This window comes from Orbicella franksi, chromosome 6 (assembly GCF_964199315.1).
Source record: "Orbicella franksi chromosome 6, jaOrbFran1.1, whole genome shotgun sequence".
Lineage (NCBI taxonomy): Eukaryota > Metazoa > Cnidaria > Anthozoa > Scleractinia > Merulinidae > Orbicella > Orbicella franksi.
In genome coordinates this window covers 11,121,995-11,146,655 of record NC_138150.1, presented here as the reverse complement: position 1 = coordinate 11,146,655, position 24,661 = coordinate 11,121,995, and the positions used below count along the sequence as shown (strand labels likewise).

General features: G+C 41.1%; 2 protein-coding genes and 1 pseudogene across 2 annotated transcripts in view; all 3 read left to right on the top strand.

The window, feature by feature from the left end:
• Positions 1-16,208, top strand: part of LOC145489288 (beta-1,4-N-acetylgalactosaminyltransferase 3-like) — a 24,063-nt gene extending 7,855 nt beyond the window's left edge. Inside the window, exons 2-4 of the mRNA XM_081468250.1 lie at positions 13,308-13,827; positions 14,653-14,797; positions 15,599-16,208. Of these exons, the coding sequence (XP_081324376.1) occupies positions 13,308-13,827; positions 14,653-14,797; positions 15,599-15,744 (811 nt within the window). The 3' untranslated portion in view covers positions 15,745-16,208. The remainder of the gene's footprint in view (positions 1-13,307; positions 13,828-14,652; positions 14,798-15,598) is intronic.
• LOC145489289 (uncharacterized) lies at positions 2,179-5,289 on the top strand (annotated as a pseudogene).
• Positions 16,209-19,913: 3,705 nt separating the features above from the next.
• LOC145489721 (uncharacterized) lies at positions 19,914-23,337 on the top strand. The gene is made up of 2 exons (XM_081468750.1): positions 19,914-21,550; positions 23,253-23,337. Exon 1 carries the CDS (start codon positions 20,379-20,381, stop codon positions 21,507-21,509), a length of 1,131 nt encoding a protein of 376 aa, XP_081324876.1. The 5' UTR covers positions 19,914-20,378; the 3' UTR covers positions 21,510-21,550; positions 23,253-23,337.
• Positions 23,338-24,661: the final 1,324 nt, after the last annotated feature.

Sequence of the window (24,661 nt, the reverse complement as noted above, 5' to 3'; positions counted from 1 at the left end):
ATGTTGCTTAGTTCATTATTTTTGTACATGTTCTCACCTTCCTCTGATATAAATCCACTCCAGTCCTTATTTGTTGATCGGGATCATTTGCGGTTCAATTTGGGGATCATTTGCGGTCCTGGGGCCTGTTTCTCGAAAGACCTGGTAAATTATCGGGCCCGGTAAGTCACCCGGTAAGTCCCCGTAAACTTTTCGGGTGTTTCTCGTAGTTCCCGTTATTTTCGATCGCGTTAAATTTCCCGGTAACTTGCCCGGTAATTTACGGGAGGTCGTGACCTCCCGTAAAGTTACCGGGAAGTCACAAATGTTACAAAACGAAACAAATGGCGGCCGGAGGCGCACTTTTTTGTTTCAAGGTCTTATCAAAGACGCCCCTTTCTAGCCGATATGGCTGACTGCGAAGTCATTGAACGATTTCGGCTCTCACGAGCAAGAATGGAGTGGCTCGTTGAGGAGCTTAAGGAGGAATTGGAGAGAAACACGGCGAGTAGCTGCACGCTGGCTCCGGAAACCTACATAAATATAATTGTTGTTGTTTAATTGTTACAGTTTGAAGGCGTTTGCATACAAGCACTATATAACTGTAAAGTTCTATTTGATTGTTTTTCAAAACCAACAAACGGCGGGAAAAAAAATAAACACTGTCATGTAAACGCCGATCACTCGCCGCGCGTTTCCGAAATGGCTTCTTTGTATGAACATAAAAATTGGTTCCTGTCACGCAAACCTGATCTTACTGCAAGCCAAACCTGTTTCTTGTGTTTTAATTGCAGATATTTTTTACTTTTTTGGGAGGGAGGAGGAAATTAGAAAACAGACATTCTACAAAAAATAAACATAATAGATCTAGAGCGATCGCGAAGAGTCGCATTAGGCGCGGTGCACAAATGCTGACAAATGCTGGTAATAGCATTTCTAGCTAGATGAAACACGAAGAAGCGTTCGGTACGCACGATAGATAAACGAGAATGAAGAACATTAAAATTATTCTCCCCAATCTCATAATTGTTTCAGTCGCATTTCTATTGATCTTAGCGTGCTTTATGCTAGAACAGTCGATTTGGGATCAGTGAAAATTACGCTTGATGTTTGCCGGAGAAAACGATTAAATCACGCCTAAAAATTTTAGTAAGATCCTTCCTTATTCCAAATATTCTCTACACTTACTTAAGCGAAATTCTTATCATTATAAATTGCTGAAATAAGTGTTTGTAGCTAAATTTCAAGTTCTCAACTTCACACTGTTTCCTCGGCGGTCCGCAGATCTTGTTTGATCGCTCAGCGGAACATTTTGAATTAGAATGAATCACGGAAAAAGACAACACTCCTAGAAAAGAGCGAGATTGTCGATCGAAGTCTTCGAATCGAGCTACAAAAGGCAATTGATCATCACTTTCAAATAATATGACCATGCAAAATGACGATCTCTCTTAGTTGCTCTCCTTTGACACAACGATAACTTCGAAGTTAAACTTCGCAGCGTTCTTCAAAAAGCACCACAGTCGCAACGACAACAGAATCGATCAGAATCGAATGTGCACGTATAGTCCCAAGTGTTTCTCCTTCTCTCGCGAACGAGCGTGAAGTGCGCGCTAGAGATTGGTAAAAACCCGCTATTTTGTCGGGCCCGGTAAGTACCGGGAAAATTTTACGGGTGCTTCGAGAAACGCTGTTTCGGGCCCGGTAAAGTTTCCCGTTAACCGGCCCGGTAAGTTATCGGGCCCGGTATTTACGGGAGCTTTCGAGAAACAGGCCCCTGGGATCATTTGCGGACCCGTACAGGGCGAGCTGAGCAACAAAATAAATAAATAACAATGGCTCAGTTGGGTATACGTGAATGCAGATTAAGCTTTTACAGAACTGCTGTTTTAATTGACAGCTCCAATCTGGTTCCCAAAGGGAATGGTTGCGCAATATAACGTAACAATGATTTAAGGCTCTTTTTGGCTAATTAGCTAGCAAAAAATCAGCACTTTCCTGCTCAACGTGGGCAAAATAAATTCAAAGAGTAAAACGATGACGAAAAGCGTATGGCATTAAGTTAAGTTCAGAAAATGTTAACTAAGATTGAAACTATTAAGGCTTGTGAAGTGCTTTGAAAACACAATTTACTATTCACATTTTCAGGATTAGACTTCAGAAAAGTCCCTCGTCTTGTTTATTCACTAGGGACTTTACGCAAAACGCGACGGCAACAGCAACGAGAACGTCACCAAACAAACGGTTTAATGAGCAAAACAATGGCTGTACACGTGCGTTATAATTCTCGGTACATTTGAATTTTCTTTGCCGTCCAGTCTGCAAAACAACAACGTGAAATGACCATGGCTGTCCCTTAGTCTTAGATTTCGTTGTTCATAGAAAACCAAGGTGGTGGCGTTCGAACTCTTTAATCAGACCGAAAAATATGGGTACACAAGTGCGATTTCTTTATTCAATTCATTACGTCAATACAAAGATGTGCGTATACACGATTTCTCATGAAGAAATAGTTTCTCCATGAGATAGAAATAGAAACTCTTCGGCATTGAGTTTCTTGTGCAAACTAGTTCGGACTGCTCAAGCTGTGATGACAGTGTAAACAAATACAAACACAAATTTTAAAAACATTTGGCGACGCGCTGTCTTACAGGGTCGCTGGTCAAAACTTTATTGTCTCAAGAAATACTTGTTACAAGTACTGGCGATCTGAAATTGAATTCAAAGTGTCGCCAACAGTTCAAATGCCTTTCCTGGAAAACGTTTTCTCCAGTACAAGTTAATTCTTAATTCCACCTTGTCACCCACAGAGGGATCACATGAGATAGCATTGCGCCTGCGTCAACTCAGTGCGTTGTTGCCTTCGCTGTGAACGGATTGTCTTTTCTGTCCTGCGAAAACTTGGTTTTTCCCACACACAATGTCGCCTGATTTGCCTACTAAAACACCGAAAGAAATTCATGTAGAGATGCACCCGGTACCAGGAGAGAGACCCTCCAAGTCTTCGAGACGCGGCAATGAAAAAGACGGGGAAAAGGTCATCATTGACTCCCGTCAACACGATGAAGACATGGCAAGCGCTCAGATCACTGCTTTGCAAAAATCTATGGAACAAGGCTTTTCCCGGATGGCCGAGTCGTTGACCACAGCCCTAACACAAACCCTTGAAAGGTATGCGTGTGAGGAGGTCACCGAGGGTGACTTAAACGACAATAACTTGTCAAACCCCTCACAAGACAAACCCAGCCAGAAGGCGGGAAAATCGTCTTCACCGAGCAAGCAGATGGATGTTGATGCCTCGGTCAATGACCTTTTGTCTGATGCCAAAGAACATGGCAATGGAAAGCAACATGAAGTCGACGAATCAGTTGGAGACTTCCTCAAAACTGTTCAAAATGACCTGAAGTCGGAGGAGACGGGACCTCCCGTTCATGAAGAGCTCGCTAAAATTGTGACGCGTCTCGTGCGAGACGTCATGTTAGAAGAACGGCTGCAAGACAAGATAAACAAATATCCGCAGCCGAACACTGTGAAGGTTTAACGAAAGTTCGAGTTAACCAACTGAATTGGGATAACCTCAGCTCGACAATCAGCTCGCAAGACTTGAAATTCCAAAAAGTGCAAACGTCTATCGTTAAGGGCATGACAGCTCTTGCTCGCGTCACTGACGCCATCTTGAAACGAGTTAATGAGAGAAATTAGAAGTTTAAGCATTTAAACTGTGGTTAATGAGCTCTGTAGTCTACATCATAGCTGTCATCTAAGGTTGTCACCAGTTCTGTTATCTTCCCCCTATTAGCCATTGTGCAATAACCTTAGGTCAATGTCCAATGCAACCCAATAGGTTTACCATATGGGAAATCATACGACAAAGCTCCCAGTGATTTTCCACCATGCTCTCATGTGATTTCAGCGTGCTCTTCCCCTCCCAACTCCCTCAATCTCCAGTTAGTAAAATCCCATTGTTTTCTGACCCTGTCCCAGTTGTCAGCTAGTATTCGAGCTAGGCCGTTCTCCGCTTTCCCCTCCCTCCCTCCCTGTATTGGTAGCTTTGTCCTTTCCCATCTTTTTCCTTCATGTGGTTGTAATTACCTTTCGTGAGAAGGTGGCTTTCGCCTGCTGAACCTTCTCGGTTTCTTCACTGCCACGTTCTATTTGTTATATTGTGTGTAAACCATAGCTGCTTAGTCAATAAAGGCTTTTGGTGGCAGAGAAGTGCAACCTAGGCTGCACTTTGCCCCATGGTAAGTGCTATGGCCACCCTTGGAAATAGGTCCGGATCTCTCCAGGATGGTGTCATCGTACCATCTGACCTATTGTCCTCCCAGAGGGGCACCCCCTCTTCTGGTCAATCCTATGTTACTTCCAAGGAAATAGGTCCGGATCTCTCCAGGATGGTGCCATCGTACCATCTGACCTATTGTCCTCCCAGAAGGTCACCCCTCTTCTGGTCCCCTTAGTAACATAGGTTCCCCTAGAGACGCCGCTACTCTAGGAGAGATAGGCTCTGCAGTCTTCCCTGCCACCCATGTTTTGCCGCCATAATCAGTGTTTTGTTTCTGTTTCCTGTATCTACCCAGCAAAAGGGGAGGGTAGGTTGCAATGTTGTTACCCATATAAATATCCTCGCTGGTACTGTTAGATCTGCCCCTCCCCCTGTGTGGGTGTGGCTTTAATAATTTATACTAAATTGCACACCAGCAGGGTCTCATTAATGGCGGGAAAGTGCTCGCCCAAGAGGCAATAGACAGCCTTTCTCTTTTGGCACATCAAATACGGAGCTTAATAATAGAAGGAAAGAGCTCATAAAACCGGACCTACACACGGATTACAAACACCTTTGCTCAGCGTCTACAACAGTGACAGCTGAACTCTTCGGAGACGACTTGTCGAAGCAAGTCAAGGATATCTCCGAAGTAAACCGTGTTGGCTGGAAACTTCCACCGTCACTCGTCATAAAGACCCGACCCACTCTAACTTTGGATACAAAAGCCAATCGTCTGGCGGCAGAGGGAAATTTTTTCGAGCAAGAGGAAGTCAGAAGCATTTTTTAGGATGGCGACAGACCGCAAGTCGCGGTTCTGCCACACAGAATTCAGACAAGTTTCCCAAGTCGAAGGGTCAAAGCAAGTAAACAAAGCTTCTGAGGACTTACCTGAGGTAAGTCAAAAATTGTGTCTTGTAGAACCAGGACAAAGGGCAGGTAGACTGAAATTATATTTCCCTGAATGGAGAGAATTGACTTCCGATCCGCAGATTCTCAAAACCCTCAAGGGTTTTAATGTTGATTTTGTTGACTGCCCTCCTGTACAAATGCTTCCCCCAAAGGAGATCGCTTTTAATTCGGAGGAATCACAGATTGTCAGTTCAGAATTAGACAAACTTCTGACAAAGGGGGTCATTGCGAAATCAGAGCACTGTCATGGAGAATTTCTCTCTACTATATTTCTTCATAAAAAGACTGGAGGGTATAGGCGCATTCTCAATTTGAAGAACTTAAATCAATATATTAACAACCATCATTTTAAAATGGAAAGCTTAACTTCAGCAATCTTGCTTGTGACATCTGGATGTTATATGGCATCTGTAGACTTGCAAGATGCATATTCGGTTCCAATCAATGAGAAATGCCAAAAATAGTTGAAGTTCTCCTGGCGGGGGAAATTATTTCAGTTTACTTGCCTCCCTAATGGTCTTGCTTCTGCTCCCCGACTTTTTACGAAATTGCTTACGCCTGTCTACTCCACCTTAAGGCAAAATGGGACACACAAATGTGGGCTACATTGATGATTCATACTTACAAGGGCCCTCATTTGATGACTGCAGTAATAATGTTCAGGACACTGTCCACCTTTTTACCAAAGTGGGTTTTCTTCTAAATCAAGAAAAATCAATTCTCGTACCCGGCCATGAGTTAACATTTTTGGGCTTTATCTTAAAGTCACTCACGATGACAGTGAGACCAACACCAGAGAAAGCTGAAAAGCTGAAGCAGAAATGTTTAGCTGTATCGACAAAAACTCATGTTTCAATTCATGATGTCTCAGAAGTGATAGGTTTAATGGTTTCTATGTTCCCTGGTGTTGAACATGCACAGCTTTTCTACAGAGATCTAGAGATAGACAGAATCAAAGCTCTGAAAGAAAGTAGGGGAAACTACAATTCAGTAATGATATTGTCAGTTACATCAGTCATAGACCTCAAATGGTGGATCAAAAATGTTGAGAGCTCGTTTAAGTGGATATCCCATGGGGATCCATTACTCTCCCTGTATTCTGATGCCTCAAAAGAAGGGTGGGGGGCAGTGTGCAAGGGAGATAAAGCAGGAGGTCGATGGACTGTAACTGAGTCTAACTGTCACATCAATGAGTTAGAAACACTTGCTGCTTTTTTTGCTTTGAAATCATTCTGCCACTCCATGACAAATTGTCATATTAACATCTACATAGATAATACCACTGCTGTCTCTTACATAAATGCCATGGGTGGGACTCATTCTTTGGAATGTAATACGATTGCACGTGAAATTTGGACCTGGTGTATCCAGAGAAATAACTGGGTGACAGCAATCTCATTACCAGGTAAAGAAAATGTTGATGCTGATAGGGAATCTAGAACATTTAATGATAACACAGAATGGTCTCTCAATGAAAATATTTTCCACAGCATTGTTGAGACCTATGGCATGCCATCCATCGATCTTTTTGCATCTAGAATTAACAGAAAAGTTTCACGTCATGTGTCATGGAGGCCAGACCCTGTGGCACAATTTGTGGATGCTTTCTTTCTCTCTTCTCAAGAACAATTTTATGCTTTCCCTTCTTTTAGCCTGATACTTCGTTGTTTAAAGAAAATCGAAATGGAGGAAGGGGAAGGGATCATAATTGTTCCAGTCTGGCCCACCCAACCTTGGTATCCAAAGCTGATGAGTCTTTTGGTCGACAAGCCCAGACTGTTACCAGTGACAAGAGGGATATTGTATCTTCCAAGCAAGCCCAGTCAAGCACATCACATGGAGGGCAAACTGAAACTAATTGCATGCAAGTTGTCGGGGAATCCCTTACGAAGCAAGGCATTTCTGCAGAAGCTACCAAGATTATCCTCAAGTCGTGGAGGAAAGGCACATCTAAACAGTGCCAATCCTACTGCAAAAAATGGCTTGACTTCTGTCATAGAGAACAGATCAGTACAGTTCGTCCCTCTTTAGCCCAAGTCATAGAGTTTCTACAGACTTTATTTAACAATGGTCTTAGTTGTAGTAGCTTTAATACTGCTCGCTCAGCACTTTCTTCAATACTCCCTTCAATAGATGGTATCCCAGTTGGGCAACATCCTTTAGTTATCAGGTTTCTAAAGGGAGTATTTGAATCTCTCCCAGCGATGCCTTGTTATACAGCAGTTTGGGATGTAAACCAAGTTCTTGATTACTTCACGACTTTGTCCCCTGTTAATGAGATTTCTCTCAAGAGTTTAACTCTGAAGCTCATTAGCTATAGTCACTGCTCAAAGTGGGCAATCCCTTCTTTTTCTCAATGTGGACAGCATGATAGATTCTGGCTCCTCTATAGTGTTCAGACTTCAAGAGCATGTTAACCAGTCCAAATCAGGGTCCAAGGGTATGGTGATTGAACTTAAATCATTCACAGATCCAAGACTTTGTGTTGTGACCACTCTTATTAATAAGGAGTATTTGACAAGAACAAAGTTTGCAAGGGAGACTCGTTCGCGTAGTCAACTGTGGCTAAGTTATGTTAAACCGTACGGTCAAGTGTCTAGAGACACGATCAGTCGTTGGGCTAAGTTTGGATTACAAAGTTCAGGCATTGATGTAAACATTTTCAAGCCTCATAGCACAAGGTCAGCTTCAACGTCTAAGGCAAAGCTGAATGATTTTCCATCAGCAGACATTCTTGACAAGGCTGTATGGAAGTCAGAATCCACCTTTGCTAAATTCTATGACAAAAAGATTGTGGAAGACACGTTTGCCAATAAAGTTTTGCAGTAATATATTCACTTGTGTGAAATTATTTAATACTAGCCTGTGCATCTGTCTTTGAAGTCTCATGTGATCCCTCTGAGGGTGACAAGGTGGAATACAGAAGTACTGAACGAGAAGTTGAAGTTCGACTGGGATTCCACCTTTGTCACCATGCACAGAGGGATTACATACCCTCTCTTAAAGCCACCCTGTTACTTACTTCCTACGATGCACATGGCTAGTGCTTTAAAGACTGAGTTCATGCAGGCGCAATGCTATCTCATGTAATCCTTCTGTGTATGGTGACAAAGGTGGAATCCCAGTCGAACTTCAACTTCCGGTAAGTCTCGTTCAACTTCTGTATTAATTTAAAAAAACACTTTTACTGTAGGCTATAATCTATTCATCGCTAGTCCAACTTCACGTGCAGATCGTTATCTGACATTCGATCAAACTTGGTTTTCTATGGCCGTCGATAAAACCTGGAACATGGAACATCCCGAAGCATTCCGGAACATCCCGGAACATCGAATAATTATGATAATTATGAGAAAAATATGTAAAATTAAATTTTCGAAAATAAAATAAACAAAAATAAACTGGTATCAGCTCGACATATGAAAAGATACTTTGGGGGTAGGGAGCGTTGGGTATTCCTTCAACTGACCACAATAAGTGCAGGCTGCTCTTCTTTTCGGCCAATTGCGTCACGGGGCTTTACAGCACAAACCTGGACGATTCGGACGATGAATGCCAGGTTATTCATTGCGTTTCCTTTGTTGATCCCCGATTTCTTCAACATCTGAGGTGTTCGTACGAGCATCATACAGTTGCTTGTTAAGTCAGTAACCATAGTTTTGTCACTACTGTTCCGTCTTCGTGCTGCAATTATCATCCCCAGTTTCGCGCTCTCCGCTAGGAACGCCTGGCACTATGACCCACCAAGTGCAGACTCAGACTTTCCGGTCAAAGATTAGACCAGTGCGTTCACGCGCGTACTTCGCATGTTTGGTCTACTTTGGTGGCGTTCGAATGGCTCGATAGAAAACTAAGTTTGATCGAATGTCAGATAACGATCTGCACGTGAAGTTAAACTAGGGATGAATAGATTATAGCCTACTGTAAAAGTGTTTTTTTCAATTAATTAAGAATTAACTTGTACTGGAGAAAACGTTTTCCAGGAAAGGCATTTGAACTGTTGACGACACTTTGAATTCAATTTCAGATCGCCAACACTTGTAACAAGTATTTATAATACTTGTAACAAGAATTATTAATAAAGTTTTGACCAGCGACCCTGTAAGACAGCACGTCGCCAAATGTTTTTAAATTTTGTGTTTGTATTTGTTTACACTGTCATCACAGCTTGAGCAGTCCGAACTAGTTTGCACAAGAAACTCAATGCCAAAGAGTTTCTATTTCTATCTCATGGAGAAACTATTTCTTCATAATAATAATAAAATTACTTTTGCATATTTTTCTCATAATTATTACAATTATTCAATGTTCCGGGATATTCCGGAATATTCCGGGTTTTATCGACGGCGTAAGGTCTCTAATCACCCGCCGGACGAAGGACTTCTTATGCCTGATCGGCGCCAATTTTAGCGACCCAAAGACGGGTCGCTGACCTTCGACCAATCAAAATTGCCATGAATATCGCTTGGGGACAGAACTGTCAACGAAACATTTTTGATGTAAATAAAGTTGTTATAAATAAGAACAGGAGCCCATTAACGGGCTCCTGGTAAGAAACGCAACTTGCGGTTAAATGAACCTATTCGGCGATACGGCTGCCATTTTGAATTCTTTTGTTTCAAATGGCTATAATAGGATGCTCAAGGGGTAAATACATTAAGCACTTAATGACTGGCCCCAAGGGAGACTGAGTTTTGTTTCCCCGAGACCTCCAATTCTTATCGCCGAAAAGGTCCATTCAACATGGGGACGATTGCAAAATCGATCAAGAAACCTCAAACGCCTCGGAATATTTTAAAGGTTTAACAGTGAGAAAAAAATATTTAAAGAAAGCAGTTTAAAGTGGTATTGGGTCGTCCCATCGCAACACAAACTCATCCGGCTATACCATAATTTGCATCTCGATGGAAAGAAAATATTTATTGTTTATTCTATTTAAAATGCCGAATGAAGGTAGATTTTCCCGAAACAACGGCTAAACCGAGAAAACCTTATTTAATTCACAATTTGACCTGTAGTGGTGGTTATTTTATTGCCAAGCGTTTACGGTTCATGTATATTAGTTATAGGTGCGACCGCCTTTATTTTAAACCTTCAAAATATAGAAGAAAAATGAAACTTTTGCATGTAAAACATTCAGCCTGTTGGAATGAAAAAACTGTGTTTTGGCAGCGTTTGATTCGTAGCAAACTTTCAGAGCCTCCAAAGGTAGTTTTTTCAGTTTTGAGGTCACCTTGAAAACCATCTCTCACAAAATGAAAAATCGAAGTGATCCAAGTAAATATGATGTTTGTACATTGTATATAATTGTTCACTTTCAAGGTTAAAATGAGGCCAGTCTGTGAAGGTCCGAAATTTGCCTTACCTCTTAAAGCTCTGTTCGATGAATTATCTTTTACTGCTCTGATGGTCATTAAGTTAGTGCGAAAAGTGCATGTGCGAAGTGTTAAGAGTCACTGACTGAAAATATCGAGAATGGCTGGCCAGGTTAGAAAAATCGAAAATCCTGAAACTTTCCCTAAAGAACGCTTTTAGGGAGCCACTTTAGAAAATATTATTCCGATTTTCTTAGAATTTAAAGTCTTCAAGAAATTCGCAAAAAACGAAAATATAGTTTTTGCCTCATTAAATACGCAAAAAACATCTGGAAAATTGACAAAGTTCTCGGTATTCGCATTGAAACAATTTGCAAAACTAGAACTCGGGGTAAACTTAGCGTAAGAGCTTTACTTTTCTTCTATCTAACAATAGGAAGTTTTAGATTTTTCAAGAATTTTGAAGGATTCCGTCGACCGTTGAAGAATTGCCTTCTAAAGCCCCTATGAAAACGGCAAAACTTGCGTAGTTTTACGGGCTTAAAACGCATCTTGGTATGTCCGATATGGAACTAAAACAAGTACTGTGCGAAAGAGTGTCGTTTCTACTATAATAATATGGAAAAACATTTCTGGGTAATCGAGGTTCACACAGGTAAAAATGCAAAAGTTCGCGACAGTCTCTTCTCAAATTTGCATAATGCGGTATGTTCAAAGAACTCTATTGTTGAGCACTCTAGTCTGTTTTTGTTCCATTTGTGGGCCTTGCTTTGTGGGAAATATACAAAAAGAGAGTTGATCCATGTCGTTATTACAACATTGTTTCATTATTTCACGCAAGGTACATAAAACTACAGAGCCCAAAATATAAATTCAAAGTCACATAGACTATACACGCTACATGTATTACGTGAGTGGTGTCACATAATATTTATTTTCAGTTAGCTCCAATTGGAATTACTAGATTATTGAGATTTAGACACTTGCTTATAATAGAGACATAGCAGATTTTGTCTTTCCCGTTTATATACACTCGATTAGTCTGCAAATATTCGAAAGGAGACTGGTCTTTTAAAGTAAATTTTAGCATGTGTCTCGATTTTCATCTTGATGAAAAACGAATCAATTAAATACACGAAATGAAACGAAGAGGTTTTATTAATGTGATCCAGCCAGACCAAGGAAGCAACTCTTCTTGAAAAATAGAGTAAGACTGTTTGAAATCGAGACTAAAAATAACGGGGGTGCTCGTCGTACATTTTCGGGGTTAATCTTCAAAAGGTCCACCGCGAGAGCTTTTGCGATACCTTTTACGGGGATTGAGCCGAAAAATATGACAAGGGATAATGTGTTATGTAAACGGTTGTCAGTTTAAACATCGATTTTCCCTCTTTCTTTATTATTTGGAAACTATTAAGGCCAAGTAATTGAAGGCACCAACAACGACAAAACAACACTGTTAGAAATATATCGAGTAGTCATTCTATGAAGAGACTTTTCAATTTTCGTCAATTATGCAAAAAAGTTCACCTAGCCTTAAAAACGTTTGTGTTTGCTGGCGCGCGTTCTTACTGCCCAGATTTTTTGTTCCAAATACTGATTGAAGAAGATCAAAAGTTAATCAAAGTATTTATTTCGACCCGATATTGGGCAAACTAAAACGCCTTTTAAGGCCGTAAAATTACGCAATTTTTGCCGTTTCCATAGGGGCTTGAATTCTTCGACAGTCGACGGAACCCCTCAAAATTTAATTTAATATAAAGTTTTCAATATGCTTAGTTTATCCGATGTTCTAGTCTTGTAAATTGTTTCAATGCGAATACCGAGAACTTCGACTCAAGCGCGGCAGTAGCACGACGTTTGAAACCATGCATTCACTCAGTTCGGCACGCTGAATTAAAGTCGGCGCGACTACTTATAGCACAGCAGGCCTAATGCCGTTCCGCACGGCAGTAGCGCCACTTGGCTTCGAACGGCGTGCTCTTACCATGCATGTGCCGAACTGAACCAGGGATGGCGGAGCCGGGGTGGGGGCTTAAGCTCCTCCCTCCCCTCCACTTTTTACCACGATGACAGTTTATGTTGTTTTAGTGTGAGGTACAAATGAAGAAATAAAGAAGAAGGAAAAGAAAACGAAAAAAGTCTGGTTGACTACAGATTTACCAAGAATTTACAAAGCTACAGCCTCATACCAAATCTGTAAGAAGCTTTTCATGTTTACATAGTTTTAACCTTTCCGCAGCGTGCACTTCCTTCCCACACACGGGAAGGCTTGTGTAAAAGCGCAGGTCAGTCAGTACCCTAAGGCCGTGATATATCATGGAGGGCTGAGAAAGATGTATCAAGCTCACAATACCTTCAAAATATATTGCTGTAAATGCACTAAAAGTACCTGTCATTTTAAAGTTCATCCACTAGGTTGATTTTCTTACGAACTACACCATGGAGAATGTCAAAAATACTATTTCCGAGCCCCTAGACTTAAAAAGGTTTTTGGGGGGGAGGATGCCCCTAGACCCCTCTACAAACTTGCGCCGGCACGGCGACTTTAAATTCTAAGAAAATCGGAATAGTATTTTCGAAAGTAGCTCCCTAAAAGCGTTCTTTAGGCAAAGTTTCAGGATTTTCGATTTTTCTAACCTGGCCAGCCATTCTCGATATTTTCAGTCAGTGACTCTTAAGTGACCGTTTAGTCTGGAAATGGACCGGGGTTGGGATTATTGCTGCACCCACCCACCAACCAATTTTAAAGAGTTCTCTTGCAGTGAACTCTGGCTCAATTTGAACGCATTTAGTTACTTGAAATTTCTATTTGTTTCCATTGTTTATGATTTCAGGGAATATTCTTTGAAAAAAATTCACAAAGTGATTCTTAAACCAGACCCCAAGAATGGCGATCGTTTCTTGTTGAACCTCGAACTTGGCTTAGACAACACCGACCAATCATTTCGCCTGTCAGAACACGTGTATCAGAAAAAAGGAAATGACACCTTGTGCCTTCCTGAAGGAATCAACTGGAATAACAACGCTACAGTGTACTTCATTCTCCCTGTTAAGGAGCAAGGAAACTGGGTGCATCATTTTATTAATCAGCTGACTGATGCCAGCTTACTAACCGGTGATACGAACTTTCACGTCATAGTTGTTGATTTTGAAAGTAAAGATATTGATATGGTCAAGGCGTTTAACACATCTCTTCTCAGCAGCAGACATACTATTGTTTCATTAATGGGGAAATTCTACAAGACTCTCGCTCTAAACAAGGCCGTTGAACAAGTCCCGAATGCGCATGACATAGTTTTCCTGTTTGACCTGCATATTGATGTGCCCGCAGACATTATGGACAGTGTTCGAATGGTATGTATTTCATGTATCTGTGGCATTCATAGAACTACGTTTAACCACGGCATTGATACCAAGGGAAAAAAATGTTATTAACCGGCAAATTGGAAGCGCTGTGGAGAATATTGCTCGAAATCGTGGCAGTCCAAAGAGCCCCCGTGAGGTTTGACGATTGGAAAACAATTAGTGTATAGTGGTGTTCTACGCTATATCTCGATTATATTTGTAAATTGTTTCTATTATATTGCTGAATGTGCACAAACGTCCTGTGGTCAATACCAAAATTGATTCCATCAAAGCGACGAAGCAAAACATCTAAGATTGCAACCTTTCGACGCGATCCTTTAGTTGTTGTAGTAAGTGTCAGTGACAATCAGAACCACTGTCCTGGTCACCATTGAACTTGGACTCTTCCCAGACCCAACTGCGAGCAACGGTAACAAACCAGTGATACGCAGGATTGTAGGTCGTGGGTCGTTGGTGCACGTTTTTTTTCGCTGAATAGCTGGGGCATGACCGGGATAAGCAAGGTAAAGAGGTATCCCTTTTTGTCGACTGGCTGGTGAAATAAGCGCCCTCATGATGGGTTTTTACGGACAAAATTATGAATCTAAAATACCGATGGAATCTTTCTTACCAGCATGTCTATGATCAAGTATTGTCTAGCTGGGATGAGAGGCTTTTATCAAGACTAAACTAATCTCCGTAAAGAGCAATGTTGGGGCCCCAGCCCTTGATTGGACGTACAAGACGTTGATGGCTACTGCATATTGAGTTATAATATTTTGATTCTCTTACCTGATGATTGTTCTCACCAATAACGTAATTTTTTTTTCTTAGAACACTGTTGCTGGTCGCATGGCTTACTTTCCTATTGTTGGGCGTCTGGAATGTCACAGTAATCCCGTGGAACATCGGGGATTTTGGCAAGTAGATGGCTATGGGCTTATGTCGATTTATAAATCAGATTGGGTCAGATTTGGCGGTGAGTGAAAATCACTTTCATCATAATTCATCCAAGATATATGATCAAGAAAAGATTAACGTACTTACCCTGATCTTCTCTTGTGCATGATGTCACTTCTACAAGATATTTTAGTGGGTGGTGATGGTAGAGAAGGCTATCAGGAGAGAACAGGCTTACCTTAGGGACCACAGTAGATCTAAATGCATGTAGTCATGGTTATAGCGATTTTTCCGTTAAGGCGGCTCCGCTGATTTCCCTTTCGTAAACTGTCGATGCCAGTTTGAACGGTCGATGCCATAATTGGTAAACAAGCTTTTCGAAATGGATGATGCCATACCTGCTCTAGTCTAGGCCTGGACTAGCTCGAAACTGGTTGTAATTTGATGATAGACAAATACACACTCACCAAATGCTAAATTGATCACTTTCACACTGGTTTGTTTGCGGCTAGCCTTTATTTGTTGGTTAGGGCAATGCCATAAGTAAAAGAGACTAAGAAAGTCATCTTTTATAATTAAATTTTGCGGATTTTGGCTGATCAACCTAGTGGTGTAGTGGTAAGAGAGGGATGTTGACATCCGGGGGTTTCTGAGTTCGATGCTAGGTGGTAACCTACAACTTTTCTTTTTCTTTAATTTAGTGGGAAAAATTTCATTGATAGTTAAGAAAAAAATGTCTAGTTGTCCTGAAAATGCCATTGCATCGACTACGAAAAAAGCGGCGACTCTCTAGACTACAATCAGTAATAAGCATACACTTAACCAGTGGTTCCTGTCTACGAATTCTCTTTTTTCTCTCTCTCTCTCTTTGCATCACTAGGAATGAATACAAAGGACTTCCAAACTAAATGGGGCGGGGAAGACTGGGATCTACTAGACCGTGTGTTGATGTTACCGGTAGAAGTGGAACGAGTCAGACATCCGGGACTTTATCATTATTATCACCAAAGCAAAAAGTGGATATAGACTGTGACAAGCTTGGTAACTGTGGACATACAATGAAAAGGATCTGTTTTCGATTTTATGACGACCAGCAGATCATAACCTTCTAATACAACACTAAGCTAACTACGAATAAAATACGAGAAACAGGACTGGGTACATACAGACACTGATACGAGTACATACGGGAAGCAAACGTATATCAAAGAAATAGCACTTCCGTGTTTCTATCGAGTTTTAGTGTAAACTACTAGCGTTCTATCACGAAGGCCGTTCTCTAATTGGCTATGGCGTTTTCGAAGTGTCTGTGGAGAGGATTTAGATAAAGGTTTGAACAACTTGTAGATTTATACTAAAACAATTAGATTTTTCGCTCCTGATTTCTATGCGTTATAGGTTACTCGCGCCCTCGTCAACTATCACGCGATAGAAATCTCGAGCCCAAAATCTAATTGTTTAGCAAACAGTTAGCAGCCTAGCAGTGTGCGGTCGTTACCATGAAAATGGCGGCCGCTTCTTTACGTTTAAGAAGTGTCTTTGTAAAAGATTTAGATAATTTACTAGTTAAATTTTGAACGACTAGTAGGTTTATACTAAAGCAATTAGATTGTTTGCTCTCGATTTCTATCGCGCGATAGAAATCTCGTAATCGTTAAGTATGGGTTATTGACCAAGTGTGAGGTCAAGATGGCTGGATATTGACCAAGTTCTTTTTTTGCGTGTTTATGGACCGAGACGGAGTCGAGGTCCAAAAACACGCGAAAAAAGAACGAGGCCAATATCCAGCCATCTTGACCGAACAAGCTTGGTCAATAAAGGATTTATTATATGGCTTTCGGGGAAATTTTTCTTGCGGGGCACGGCGGGTAGTCCCGAGCGGGCAAGATAGCTCCATCTTGCCCGCTCGGGTAGCCAATCACAGCGCAGGATTTGATTCATCTTGCCCGCTCACGGAGCTAGCCATATAATAAATAGAAGTATTGCTTTCAGGGAGCACTTTGTTATGGAATGTTCACGCGCAGAAAATCTATCTTTTTTTATCTATCTTCTATAGTTTCTTTTTTAACAAGGAGCATGTTTATGATGTCTCTTTCATTTCTGTGGAACATTTCATGCTGGTGCGTTGAAGAGAATTTGTAAAACTTGTTTGGGGAAATAAAAACTATTTCGAGCCACCTTAACTGTTTAATTAGATAGTCAGTGCATTTATTTTAATCATTTTCATTCCTACCTCAGTTAAACTATTTTAAAATTGAAATTGTTTTTAAGGGTAAAATAAATTTTATGCATGTTACTCATATATTTAATCTTGTGTTTCTCGTGTCTTCCAAGATGTATCTGTGTGTTAATTATATTACCCGCATGTTATTCATATGTATCCGGTGGTATATCTGTGTTGGTATGTACCCGTGTGTTCCCTCTGTCATATCTGCATCCGTGTGCTCCTCGTATGTTACTCGTATGTTTCTCGTATGTTACTCGTACGTTACTCGTATGTTACTCGTATGTTACTCGGAGTACTCCTGCGGTGTTTTACTCGGGATCAGATTAGCAGTTAGTCATTAGTTGCATTTACTGCTGCTTTCGAAAACTCGTCAGTGAACTTCAAAGTTCAAAACACAAAGGAACTAGCAAAATTTTATTTTTTTTCCCTGCCATAATTCCTAAATACAACAACGTTACGCATTTCAGCAGCGTAAATTAGAGAGTATTCACACTTTCATGATTGCAAAAAGGTACTTCATGTTGAAGTAGTCCCATCTTTCCTCACTGTCGAGGGAATAAATAATACAAGCTTTCGTTTAACGCACTCGTTTAAGTTTCTGACCAGTACTACTAAAACTGCGGGCTAGTATCCGGCTCACATGGCTGGGTCTGGGCCGAGAATATCGGAGCATTGCAAGCACATATGGAATTATTGGGTTTAGGGGAAGGGAGGAGAACAAAAAAACCCTGAGATGAATGTTGAATGTGATGGTAATTTCAGGGCAGTTAAAAGTCAAGAGAAAATGAAAAAAGTAAACCTTTTATAGAACTATGTGCATGCATTTGAACCATACGGGAGAATGTCCCGGCTCTATTATCCCTGATAAATAACGACAACAATAGCACTTTAAGAGTGCATGGTCGAACAGCTGCAGAATTGGTTTGTGGTCAGTGATATTTTATTTCTCTTGGCTGAAAATTACAGTCAAACCAACCAGCCAACACCTTCTTTCCCCTGCTGCTTTTCAATACTGCGGGGCAATGTTACCAGAATGTTACCATCAGGGTTGTCAATTTGTTCGAGCTACTTGCAAATCAGTTGAATCTGTTCAAGCACTGACTTTCCCAGCTCAAGAGACTATATGGTCTGGATCATAGCGTCTTGCCCAGCTCCAGTGCCACTTATTTTCAAAGAGAACAAAACTATTTCTTTGTGTCGGGTCGAGTGTTCATTAGAAGACTAAGAGAAATTAGCAACAGGTTGAGATTACTTCTCCATGTTGGAGACCGAGCTTCAACATCAGAGCAAATGTAAGCCGTTTTGAAACGCAGTTCCCAGTTTTGCTGCTGCAGTTTGGTCATGTGAATTCAACGTCGCATATTTCTAGGTCTATATGTTGGACAGTTAAAGCACTGCTGACCCGCTACTAGTATAGCTATTATTCGTCAAAGCTCTGTCGATTGAAGTTGCTATCTTTAAGTCTACTGTTTCAACCTATTCTACTGAGTATACAAGCTCGAAGGTCTCCAGCTAAATGCCTTTAATTGTAGACACGTTTGGGTTTACTGACATTGGGAACTAAATTGAGCACCCGATTACACTTAGATAAATAACCAGACATGCCAAAGGAACGAAAAAAAGTAAAATGATGAAACGACGGAAAAGATAATTTGTGAACGAAATGTCGCCATAATTTGAAGCTTTGTAAACAAAGTATTGATGAGAACAGTTGTTGGAAGTTTACGAAACTGAACAAAACGAACAAGGCAAATTACAAGGAAAGATATGTTTGGGCTGACCTTGACTGTTGGGAGCTTGTGGTACCTTTTAGAGTATTGAGCTGAAAAAAATGACAGGAGATAATATGTTGCAAATGAATATATGAAATATCATATATTTGAACTGCGGAGAAAGATATGAAGTCATGATTGCCATCGCTGTTATACACACAACTTAAGCAGTTGTGTGCATAACTGCCATGATCAATCATGTCTTCATATCTTTCTCCGCAGTTCAAATATATGATATTTCTTTACAAATCTTTATATATTACGGGGCCAAACTACATCAAAGAATTGTTCTCCTTGCGTTCTAACGATCATGACCTAAGAGGCTATTGTAAGCTTAATCAGCCTACCTTTAAATCAAAGTATTTGCATAAATCTTATCGCTACATAATTTCACGTTTATGGAACAACCTACCCGATAATATAAGAGGAGCGTCCTCTCTCAAAATTTTTAAAAATTTACTGGACAATGTTAACCTGACTACCGAGGTCAATTGTTGCTGTAATCTTTGTATCGATTAGTTTACATATTTAAATTTTTATAGTCTAGTTTTTAAATTTTATAGTCTAGTTTTTCAATTTTAAATTTTATAGTCTAGTTTTTGTACTTTTATTGAATAGATAATATATTTAAATTTTACATTTTAATTTTAGCATACACGTTCACATTTAAACGAGGCCCAGGCTCACTGGTGTAATGTGTCTATATAAAGTACTTACTTACTTACGTACTTACTTATATATTCATTTGCTTTAGTGCTTTCGTGAACAACTACTACTTACACTCAGAGTATGAAAATAAAAGAAAAAATTCCCTCAAGCAGATAATATTTAACTCAGTTTAACATTGTTTCACTTGAGTCATTCACGAGTTTGCTCACAGACCACTTGATTGAGTTAACTTGCTCCCCGGACTATTGTCCTCTGTTTACACACACTTAAAACACTGTCGAATGACACATTTTACATTAAGGTTTTTCTTTTGTTTTACCAGACAACAAAGAAAATATACTATATACGGCCACTAGCAAAATTTTTGAAAAATAATTTTTACAATCACTGGTAAATAAAACACAAATTTATATGAACACTAGCGAAACAAATATATAGAGGATGTTACATGCCCGCGCGTGGATACGAATTTTATCTTCGAGCGTTCAACTCGATATGCGCTCACTCATGAGATATTGAGTTGAACACGAGAAGATAAAATTCGTATCCACAAGCGGGCATCTAATATTCTGTTTATTAGATAAACATACTTATGACGACGTTTTTGACGATTTCCGAAGACTTCCGACCACTTTCCGAAGATTTCCGAAGATTTTCCAAAATTGTCCCAGAGGCCAGACGAACGCTTCCGAACATTTTCCGAACATTTCCCGAAGATTGCCGAAGACAACCGAAGAAGATCCCAAGATGTTTCGGTGATACACCAACACATTTAAGTGTAGTTAAAGGGACAAAAGAAAAATGTTATCAAAAAGGAATGATATCTTCACGGTGTGAAAGATAAAAATGGTATCTTCACTGCGCGCGATGAAGATATGATTCTACTTCATCATTGGTCAATGTCGCTAAGGAGTCACGTGAGATATGCGCGCGAAACCAGAGCGGTCATTTGTAACCGAACTTTGGAGTAGTTGCACGTAAAAATATTCATCATGGCGAAAACAAACCATCCAGAAGATCCCGACGAAAAAACAAAGGAAAATCCCAATGAGGAAGTCGAAGACGAACTTCTAGAGGATCCTGCACTCGACAATAGCGACTCGCTATTGAGAGTACTCACTAATTTGAACCGAAACATGGATCACATGGCGGGTTCATTGTCCGCCATGGGCGAAGCTTTCGCTGCTTTGTCGAAGCAGCGCCCAGCGAAGCGAGACGCTCGCTCTGGGACTTTAAATGGGGAAACAAAGAAACCTAGAATTGATGCCGGTGATGCTGTTGAAACTGGCGGTGAAAGCGATGTTTCGGACTTTCAAGAGCTTCTTGCAACCAGCGCTGAGAACGACTCCGAAGGCGCCAAAACGTCGTCCGCCAAAACGCAGGACTCCTGCAACAATGAAGGCGAAGACGATCTTTTAAAGAAATTGGCCCTCGACTTCTCAATAGATGTCAAGGTGAGCAGCCCAACTTCTAAGCAACTTGCAGATATTATCAATAAGAGATGGGCTTCGAAACTGAGTGAGAACAAGGTCAAAGAGACGGTCGAGAAATACGATCGCCCTGAAAACTGCGACAAGCTTGTTGCCCCCAAAGTGAACCCAGAGATTTGGGGAAAATTAACCCATCATGGGAAAAAGCAGGACCTCAGATTGTCCACTATTCAGAACATGATAGTGAAGGCTGGAGCCATTATTGCACAATCGACCCAGAAGCTCATGGATTTTCGAGGCCAGGGCACGCAAAGTGGCAAGCTCGACACGGGCGCATTAGTCACAGCACAAATTGATGCCATTGCCCTGTTGGGTCACACCAATTACGAGCCCTCGCTTCGTAGAAGAGAAGCTATCAAACCCAACCTTAACAAGGAATACGGCTCGCTGTGTTCTTCGCAAACGCCGGTTACCAACTTGCTATTTGGCGACGAGCTTCAGTCGCAGCTTACTGCAATTCGAGCCTCAAACCGAACTAGCCATACAGCAGTGCACAATAGCACTAATAAATCTCTCACCAAACCTCCTTATCGCCAGAAACAAGACCAGCCTTTTTTAGGCAAGGGCCATTTCCAGTCCAGGTGGAAGCCCCAGAAAACCTGGAAGAAAAAGGAGGAAACGAGCAAGAAATAAATACTGCCGATGACATCATGTCCAAGCTCCACATGTTACAGGTAACCCAATTTGAGGGCTTCATTCCTACACTCATAGCTTACCTTGTTGCACAAACAAGTTGCTTCAGAAGCGGTAGGCTGGCACAATTTGTTCATCGTTGGCAAAGAATCACCTCAGACACTGAGATTCTTCAAATGGTGTCAGGACAGCACATTGAATTTGACACTAAGCCTTGCCAAACACGCCCCCCTGTAGTGAAATGTTTTAGTGCAGAAGAAAATGCTATTATTTCCAAAGAGGTTGCAAACTTGCTTCAGAAGGCAGTTGTTGTTGAAACCAGTCATGAACCAGGGGAGTTTATCTCTTCTGTTTTTGTGCGACCCAAAAAAGATGGCTCTAACCTGAATAAACATGTGCAATACAACCACTTTAAAATGGATACCCTTCAAAGTGTAATAAGTCTTATTACCCCTAACTGCTATATGGCCTCTGTTGACCTCAAGGACGCATATTACTGCGTACCTATTGCGGTTTCAGACCAGAAGTACCTTAAGTTTTGAATGGGGTGGCAAATTGTATCAGTTAACCTGTTTTCCTAATGGTTTAGCTTTCTGCCCAAGGAAGTTTACTAAACTAAAGAAGCCAGCCTACTCTGTTTTGAGACAACTTGGACGTATAAACTCACCGTATATTGATGACTCGTACCTACAAGGTGGAAATTATGAGGAATGCCTAGCTAATGTTCTAGACACTGTGAAAATGTTCCTCTCACTGGGTTTCATTATTCACCCTCAAAAATCAGTTTTTATCCCTACACAAAAATTATTATTTTGGGGGTTTGTCTTGGACTCAGTCGAGATGAAAATTTATTTGACCAATGAAAAAGCTGACAAGCTCAAATCAATTTGTACCAAGCTTATCAAGGCCAAAGAAACCACTATAGGGGAGGTTTCAAGGGCCCTTGGGTATATGGTATCTAGTTTCCCAGGTGTCATTTATGGCCCGCTTTATTTCCGTCAGTTAGAGAGGGAGAAAACTCTTGCTTTAAGATATAGCAAGCGTGATTATGATGCTTGTATGGTAGCATCAGACAAAGCTGGTACAGAATTATTGTGGTGGAACACACACCTTGAAGCCAGTTACAATGTCATTAGTCATGGTGAGCCTACTGTTGTCATGCCAACTGATGCCTCATCCACTGGCTGGGGCTGCGCCCTAAATGATACCAGTACAGGTGGACACTGGACCACAGAGGAAGCCTGAAACCACATAAACTATTTAGAGCTCCTAGCCATATACTTGGCTCTTAAATCTTTTTCACCTATCATTAATGGGCAGCATGTGAAGGTCATGGTGGATAATATGACTGCCCTGTCTGATGTTAACCATTTGGGTACTACATGTAGTAGCTCTGAAAAAAGGAAATGACCTAGCCAAAGAAATTTGGTTATGGTGTGCCCAAAGAAATATTTGGCTGACAGCTGTCCATACCCCTGGTTTAGAGAATGTGGAAGCTGATAGACAATCTAGACGGTCTCACTCGCAACTTGAGTGGACACTAGACAGAACTATTTTCAGGGACTGCATCAATGCAGCAAAGGTTGAGCCCAACATTGACTTATTTGCTTCCAGAATAAACCACCAGCTTCAGCCTTATGTATCCTGGCATCCTGACCCAGGGGCTGTGGCAATTGATGCATTTCATTTATCATGGAAGCAATATGTGCCTTACATGTTCCCTCCATTTTCCCTTATCTCCAGAGCATTGCAGAAGTTCCAACGGGAGAAAGTTCAAGGAATTATCATTGTGCCAAAATGGCCAACCCAAACGTGATGGCCTGTCTTGATGAGAATGCTGATCGACAATCCAGTACTACTACCCAAAAGAAAGAAACTGCTGTTTCTTCCAAGCAGTCCAGAAAAGATTCACCCTCTGTATCCAAAACTGGAGCTGCTGATGTGCCACTTGTCTGGAGATCCCTTGAAAGCCAAGGAATTTCGACAGCAGCTTCCAGAATTATTATGCAGTCCTGAAGACCGGCCACCACAACCCAGTACCAAACTTACTACAAGAAGTGGGAATCATTCTGCTGTCGACGGAAAATTAATCCCCTTCAGGCCACTTTACAGGATGGCATAAATTTCCGTGGAGACCTCTTTGCTACTGGTGTAGGATACAGCTGTATTAACACTGCACGTAGTGCCCTGTCCTCTATTATTGTGCTTCCTGGGAGTGTTCATTTTGGTAGCCATCCGCTCGTTACCAGGTTTGTGAAAGGCGTTTTCGAAAGTAGGCCTTCCCTCCCGCGATACAAAGAAATATGAGATGTAAACTCTGTCCTAAAAGTACTTGCCACCTGGACTCTTAGAGTGGATTTAAGTCTGAGAGATCTGCCCTGGAAGCTTACCATGTTGCTTGCCCTCTTGTCTGGCCAGAGAGTAAAGACGCTGAAGGCGCTTACTCTGACCTCAATGACTTTAACTGCAAACACATGTGTATTTACCACTGAAACACCACTGAAGACCACTCGGCCGGGCAAGCACCTAGGTCGAATTGAGTTTTTGGCATACGAGGCTGACCGGAACCTGTGTGTTGTACAACATTTGCACGCCTATATCGATAGAACATCTCACTTAAGAGGAGAAACTGACCAGTTGCTGATTGGCTATCAGAAGCCTCACAAGCCCGTGTCAACTGACACTATCGCTCGCTGGATCAAGAATGCCATGGCCAAAGCAGGAATTGACACTAGTGTATATAAAACACATAGCACAAGGGCAGCTGCCACATCAGCTGCAAAGGGGAAACAGGTCCCTATTGACACTATTTTGTCTGCAGCAGGTTGGAGTAGTGAGAGCATCTTTGCTCGGTTTTATGATAAGCCTATCCAAGACACTACCGCAATTTTTGGACATGAACTACTGCATAGTAGCTGTTAAATGCTTTTTACACAATTGTTTCAACCAGAATTGTTTACCATATTGTTACTGTTACTGTTAGGTTACTTGAAGAGACATGACATTTTGATGTGGTGTGTACCTTGTTACAGCACCCTGTTGTCATCTATATTGCATTAAATAGATTGATGTTCGTGGTTTTGCTCATGATCATGACGCTTTTAAGTCTCACGTGACTTCTTAGCGACATCGACCAATGACGAAGTAGAATT